General features: G+C 33.7%; 1 protein-coding gene across 1 annotated transcript; it reads right to left on the reverse strand.

Annotated features, from left to right (window-relative positions):
• Window positions 1–5,890: 5,890 nt before the first annotated feature.
• On the reverse strand, window positions 5,891–7,265 carry LOC132635144 (uncharacterized). The gene is made up of 4 exons (XM_060351406.1): window positions 6,597–7,265; window positions 6,435–6,500; window positions 6,281–6,331; window positions 5,891–6,196 (listed from the first exon to the last, which is right to left on the reverse strand). Exons 1-3 carry the CDS (start codon window positions 7,059–7,061, stop codon window positions 6,326–6,328), a joined length of 537 nt encoding a protein of 178 aa, XP_060207389.1. The 5' UTR covers window positions 7,062–7,265; the 3' UTR covers window positions 5,891–6,196; window positions 6,281–6,325.
• Between the last annotated feature and the right edge of the window lie 265 nt (window positions 7,266–7,530).

The following is a 7,530-nucleotide window of genomic DNA, read 5'->3' on the forward strand; positions in this document are numbered from 1 at the left end:
TACGTGTTTGATCTTATTCATTTGATTATATTCTAATCCTTTTCTTTTCGTCTTATGCATGACCATCGCATACGAGTCCGTGGGACTCGTTCCTCTTCCGCATTCGATGTCGGGCTAAAAGCCCAACGTAATATTATCGAGTCTCTCTCGTGTCCAGCCCATCCGCAGCATATACACAAAAAGAAAGGAATTCTGGGCTAAAGCCCAATGGCAAAACAGTCCGCAGCAGTTGGGCCCTAAAATGGGCTAGATCCATTCAATTTTCTCCCCATCTACCTTATTTTTATTGTTGTGTATTTTTATTTGCTTTGTATGACTAACACCTTATCTTATTTTATTTTCTTAACTTAAATGAATCCTAGTAAAATTAGTGGTTTAGTTTTAATATGATGGGTAGTTAATAAAAAAAAGAAAACTAACATTAGTTCCATAAGTTTCATTCCCTTTTTTATGTTAAAATTATTTATAGTATTTATTTTTATTAGAATAATTGATTTTCAAAATAGCATGACTACATATTTTTGAGCTAAAAGAATCATGATTTGTTCTTGCTATCTTAAAATTTAAAAACGTCACTAATATTGCAAAATACGAGTTCAAGTATGCTTTACAAACAATTTTTTCAAGAGTTACCTAACTATGCGTCTTTTAGCCAAGTATAGTTAATATAAAAGAAAGAAAACTCATACCCTTTCCATCACATTTTAAAGAAAATAAGTCTAGGTATTTCTACATCACCATATTGATATAATACAAATTTTGTCTAAAGTTCACATTTTGCTAAAAGGCTATAGGCGAGTTGTTATATTTTTGCAAGTCTTATTTTCAAGAACATTACTACATTTTCATTCAAGGCTTAGCATGTCCAAGTTTTATTTTAAATAGTATTTAAAATCTTCTTTTTATGCAATACATCATATTTTCTACAAGTATTATTTCAAATGACATCATTATTACTTTCATTTAAAGTCTTAGCGACATTTATAAGTCCTATTTTAAAAATGGCATTCAAAGTTTTCTTTTATATTATATTTTCTGTAAATCTTATTTTCACTAATATTATTTTCCTTTTTAAAACTTTAGCAACATTTGTGAACCATTTTTTAAGCATTATATTTACTCTTAATTAATTAACCTAAGTTTGGCCGGATAACCGTAGTTAACGGATTCTAAAGGATGCCTAACCCCTTCCCTTTAGGATAATATAGAACCCTTACCTAGAATCACACTGATTAAGCAGACTATTAACGGAGGTTTAGTTAGCTTTTCCTTAGTTAATGATTAGGTGCCCTAATTCACCTTAAAATCAATTAGGTGGCGACTCGTTAAAACAAAGCAATCTAGGAATCTCCAATATGTTGTACTTCCGATTTAACCCGGTTAAAATGGGGTGTAACAGCCCTAATAGAGGGCTTCTTCTCACAGTACTTTTTTCCTTGCGTATTTATGTACTTCTCTCGGAACAAGAAAACACCTTTTCAATTGTCTTAATATATGGATCAGACTGAAGAATTCAAATTGATTTTAAACGAGACAAACAAAAAAGGAGGAAAGACCCCTCAATAAATGAAATTGCCGAAAGATTTTTCTTTGAACTGTTTGAAAGTTATTCAATTTGAGTTATGATAGTTCTTCGATTCATTCCGCGTGGCGCGAAATTCATCATTGGCGCAAATAGTTGAGAAAATTCTTAGATCTTTCAGTGTTGTTCTAGCTCTTGCCTGTGGGCGTTTTGTAACTGACGCTCCACCGTCTCAAATTATTTGTCATGATTACTAAAAGTAGTTGTCTCAAATTATTTATCGTTTTAGAAGTTCAAGACGCAATTAATTATTTTTCCTATTTTATCATCAGTAGAATTTTGTCATTAATAGAAATAACACATAAATAGAATAAATAGTTAACGAAGAGAGATCGCTCATTCCCTTTTTTTTTAGTAAAATTTACTTGTCATAGCTACTTCTAAGACTTATTTATGAATAATAACTACTTTATTTTTTATTTAATTTTTGTAGCTTTATTTTTCCAAAATTACATTTCATAACTGATCCAGTAATTTTTGAAATACATGTACCTCTCTATTCTCTCTCACTGCACATTTAAGCTTCTCCAAACCCTAAAAAAAAAAATTCTCCTCACAACTCACCACACAACGTCATCTTCTTCTTCCTCTTTACCCCATTACAATGATCTCTTCTTCTTCTGTAACTCTCTAAATAATCATCCACCATATCATTAGATCTGTACAACAAAATACCCCTTTTCCAATACTGTACGATCTCCCCCATTTTTCCCAAAAACGCACACCAACTGTTTGTGTAACTGTCCCTTTGAAATAAAACACAATACTCATAGAACCATTTGAACTTAAAACCCCTAGTTGGATTAAGCTGGAGATAATTGTGGGTCATTTTCATTACCCATTAGATCCGAAAAAAACCACTTTCAATACTGTTTGATTTTCCTATTTTCCCAAGAAACGCACACCAGGTGTTTGTGAAATTGCTCCTTTGAAAGAAAATACGGTACTCATAGAATCATTTGAACTTAAAACCCCCAGTTGGAGTAATTGTGGGGCATTTGATTACCCATTAATCACCCATTAGATCTGAAGAAAATCAACATTGGACGATTTTCTGTGTAGAACTATGTTTGCGTTTTCTCAGATCTCGAAAAGCAGGATGGTGGATCGAAAGAAAGGCGGCGGAGGAAGGAGGAGGATTTTTCCAGTTGTTGTGGTGGTTCTGCAGGGTTTGTGGTTGTGGTGTTTCAGTATATTTTTGTATATTTCGTTATATTTCAATGTACTGTTTCAGTATATTTCTATATATTTCAGTATACTGTTTCAGTATATTTCGCTATATTTTAATGTATTTCTAATTTAAGAAACAGTTTCTGATACATTTTATTGCATTCCATTGTATATACGCATACTACAATTTTATATTTCTTAAACAATCAACCATATTTTATTGTATTCCAGTGTATATTTTTTTGTATTTGGAAGTATTTCTAAAAGTTTGGAATAGAGTAATTTCGAGAGAGAAAAACCAGCAAAAAAATTTTGAATGGATGATTTTGATAGAGAGATGTTAGCTATAATGGAACCTCGTGAGGTTTGCGTGAATCATGGAACCATTAATCCAAATGACCATATATATTTAAAAAAGATTTTTATTGCCATAAATATAGCCCTTTTTTAATTCAACAGCCACACTGTATTTCGCTATATTTCACTGTATTTTCAAAAACGTGAGATACAATTGAAATATAGCCAAAAGCAGCTACGAATTGTAATCTTCAACTTATAGTTATAACTTGCTAGAAGCTGTTAAAAGGTAGTTATTTGTGTAAGTTTACCTTTTTTTTTTTAAGTAAAAAGAGTAGGCAACCGCAAGTACCACAATTTGCATAAATAAAGCGGGCAAGTATATTTATAAATTATTGTGGCTGCCATTTCATTAAGAGACCTTACTGTATCATGGGAAGGGTGACGATGACATTATGTTTGAAGCATGAGGAGGTCAACATCTTAATCTCAAATAAAATCAAGTATATGAAATATCATTGTAGTTCCGGTTTACTTTCATCTAAATCCAAACCAATATAGCGAAGGCCAAGAACAGTGTCATACCGAGTACCAAATTTAGAAGATTCATGATGTCATAGTCTTATTTTCACTAAGCATCAACCTACGGCAGATTTTCAGCTAAAGAAACATTATATTCAAAGTGTGTTTTCCGTTTTTATTTTTCCAGGAGGGAGCAAGATAAGAGTTCCATCGTGTGCCCAAGAAATCACAAGCTCGAATTGAAAATTGTCTTTTTACACAAATGCTAGGTAAAACTACATCTACTAGACCTAATATAGTTAAGACTCTTATTCAACCCCGCTCACGGTGAACCTATTATTAGAAAATGTTTCCTATCAATAATCTATTAAGAAGGGGGATGAATGTGTCTGGAGATACAAAAATAGCTCGACTCTCATACAGGGATCAGAAACAACCATTCTAGAGGAAGCAATATGGCAAATCTGAAGCAAACTGACAAAGTAACATCAACTCTTTGAAACCATACTTTGGGTTGTCCTTTTATAGGGGAAAATGGGTAAAAGAATGTATATACTCCAACACAGCAGCCCCCAGAGTTCAACTAAAGAGAACACACCTCATGCCATGCTTAGTAGGAAAAAGAATCAAAAAGGTCATAAAGACAAAGGAGGAAAGACAACAAGGAATGAGAACGTTATCTTTTTTATTCAAAATCAAGTACATCCATATATAATAGAAACTTCATAAGAATATAAAAGATGTAAAAAAAGATTAAATTATAGATGAAATGTATAAAGTGCCTCAAACTTTCCAGGGTTCCCAAGAGGTACAAAACTACCATTTTTGTCCCTCAATAACCAACAGTGAACAGCCTAATTACAAATAGTGTATTCTCACCAAAGAGGGGGAGGTGAGGGCACGGAGATATGCAGCTGATATATTTGTGCATCAAGTAGAGACTGAACTTGCTTCAGTAGCTCTGTCCTCAACTAAGTTGTTCTGCTGTTCCTTGAAATGCAATTATAGTTTGGTGAAATACAATGATAGTAAAGGGATATTTTGTTCTTGTAAGCAAGGATTTAAGCACCATATACCTTTTTAGTAAGTGAGGCTGAATGGCTGAGAGCTGGCTGGGGAGGACAGAATAGGTGATTATTTTTTTGGATTAATAGAATTCTTGATATTATAGAAGCTGTTGTTCTGACTCTTCTTTGTTTGCTTCATCCCACTTTTCTTTACACCAAACGAAGATTCTTGCCTTTCAAAATAAAGGTTAAATTTCTTACCTCACGCCCTTATGCAGAAAGACTGGACGAATCTTCCAATTGGGAGATGATCCAAAAGAGCAGGAGATTACTAGTCATAGAAGTAACAATATAAGTAGATGTTCTTCTTTTTCCTCTCCTGGTCTTGCCTGTTCTAAGAGAATCGAGTATATCCTATAAACAAAATTGGTATACTTGAACAAATACACATTTCTTTTATTCAAGTGTGACCCGACTATATTTTACCAGATAAATTTATATACACTAAATTGGGGGAAAACTTTCAATCCTTTCCGAGTCACAGAAACATGATGCACTTAATTTCAATTTCAATAACCAAAAATCCTACTAGCTCTTAAGGAAATTATCTCCTCGTAGACATCAAGGATGAGAAAGTGCTTAAAATCATAAACTAACCACAAACACGGCATGGCATTATCTGGACTTAATACGTTAGACAATCTGAAAGCAAAGCTTAGTGCAGCCCACATATGTGCCTATATGTCTTATGACTATGAAAAATATATTGCAAAAAGTTGGGACACTTCAGAGAATACATCAAGCTAGTATAAAGGTCACCTGACCAAATCCTGCACATTGACAATCTATAAACAAACATTTATAACCTCATGATTTCTATGAGTTCTGTATAGTTGCATCATATGATTGCCAAAAAACTTTATAACAAGAGCAAAAACTAGTGTAGACCTACATTCTTTGGAGGACAAGAAACATCACAAGGCAACATCAAAATTAGTACATGTTATCTTTACGAATAAAACTAATACCTCGCCCTTCTTATGCACTATTCAAAAGCAAATAATTTTCCAAGCATAATTAAGTCGCTGACTCAAAAAGTTATCCTCCAATCTTATCATCGCTCATACAAAATAAAGATGTATGTACATAAAGAACATTAAATTATTCACCCTTTTTCATATGCAGCTCCAGACAAAGACAAATCAGTTGGAGGTCTCCTCCCCCAATACAAGGAAAGCAACCAGCACCTCCAAACAGAGTCTGGAAGCCTGTCAAGCGACATTACGAGGGAAAATCAAATAACAAACTGAGCTGAAAATAACAAAATCTATCCATCCATATCTCAAGTTCCATTCTTTACATACATTAGGTTACCATTGCAACCAAAATATTTTCAAATATACCCATATGCTACTAATCGAGACAAAACTAGATATAAATCCAAGATGCTATCCTACTAGATATAAATCCAAGATGCTATCCTACTAGATATAAATCCAAGATGCTATCCTATTCCCTCTAAGTAATTCAATACATTATACCTCCACAATTGAGGCATCAATGAAGCAAAATCCTCAAGCTCTAAACTTTCCCTGTAGTTCCTCAATCCTTGCAAAATCTGCAAAACCATCATTTATTAAACCCTCACAACTCTAAAGATTACCCAACAATAGAATTAGAGAACCATAAAAAGGGACCAGACCTTTTCCACAGTAGCAAGAATTCGGATACACCAGCTATACCATATCTACTTCTGCAACAAACATGAAATTCTTAAGTCATATATTAACATCATATAAAGCAGCTCATTTGCCAAAGACAATAATTTTTAGAAAGAAAAAAAAAAAGACATATACCGTAGTATCATTGACTTTGAATGAGTCAGCAGTGAGGCCTACTAAATACAACCCAGGGAAAGTACTCTACAAACAAACATAACAAGCACAACATAAGAAACCAAAAATCATAAATAAAACAACATAAAGATTCTAGTTTTTTTTTTTTTTGGGGGGTCATACATCAAGTTGTTTCTGGACTATCTTGGATCTTTTTTTGGGTCTTCTAGAGGGTCTTGACCCGGTCATAGAATACACATCTTCTTCAATCTCTTCTTTTGATAATGAGATCCATAATTTCCTCTTACCCTTCATCTTACCCGACCCGACTCCATTTCCATTCAAGTTGTTATTATCTTTCAATCTCTGTGACCTTTGTACATGATTACTAGTACTACTTTCAACTCTCATTTCAACCTTCTTTAAAGACACCGTTTCAACACTCTTTCTTGGCCTTAAATTCCATAACCTTACTTCTCCTTCTTCACAACCCATTTTTTCTTCTTCTTCTTCATGTTGGTGTTCTTTTTGTTTGTCTGAGGAGCAAGGAGGGGAACCCTTTCTTGTGTGGGTTTTGTTAGTATGCCACTTCAATTGGGGTAAAGAGAAATAGTGCAAAGGTTGTGACTTCACTGGTGCTGTTGCCATTTACAAAAACAGAGAACTGAAAAACAAATAACTATATGTTAAAAAACAAGAATTAGAGGGTTGAGATGTGTGTTGTTTATGGAAGAATTATGGGTTTTTAAGGACGGCGCCTGTGGAAAACAAGAGAGGTTTTTTTTTTTTGCAGGAAGGATGGTTTGCCTTGTTTTGAAATAGAAGGAGGAAGTAAGTTACTTATTAAAAGGGATTATACCATTTGATGATGATGTAAAAGGGATGATGGGATACGTATAAAATGTTGCATAAACGGCCACGATAGACCACAACAAATGTGATTCCACATGTGGACCCTACTCAAAACAATTTCGTGTTTGAGCTCTACGTTTGAAAGAATTTAGGCTAAGTCGGGTTTTAATGCGGATACTGAATATTGAATGAGAAAAAAAAAGTGATCCCATATGTGGAGTGTAAGGAGAGAGGTGTGTATGGAGATATTATCTTTATTTTTTGG

The sequence above is a fragment of the Lycium barbarum genome, chromosome 4 (genome assembly GCF_019175385.1).
Source record: "Lycium barbarum isolate Lr01 chromosome 4, ASM1917538v2, whole genome shotgun sequence".
Classification (NCBI taxonomy): Eukaryota; Viridiplantae; Streptophyta; class Magnoliopsida; order Solanales; family Solanaceae; genus Lycium; species Lycium barbarum.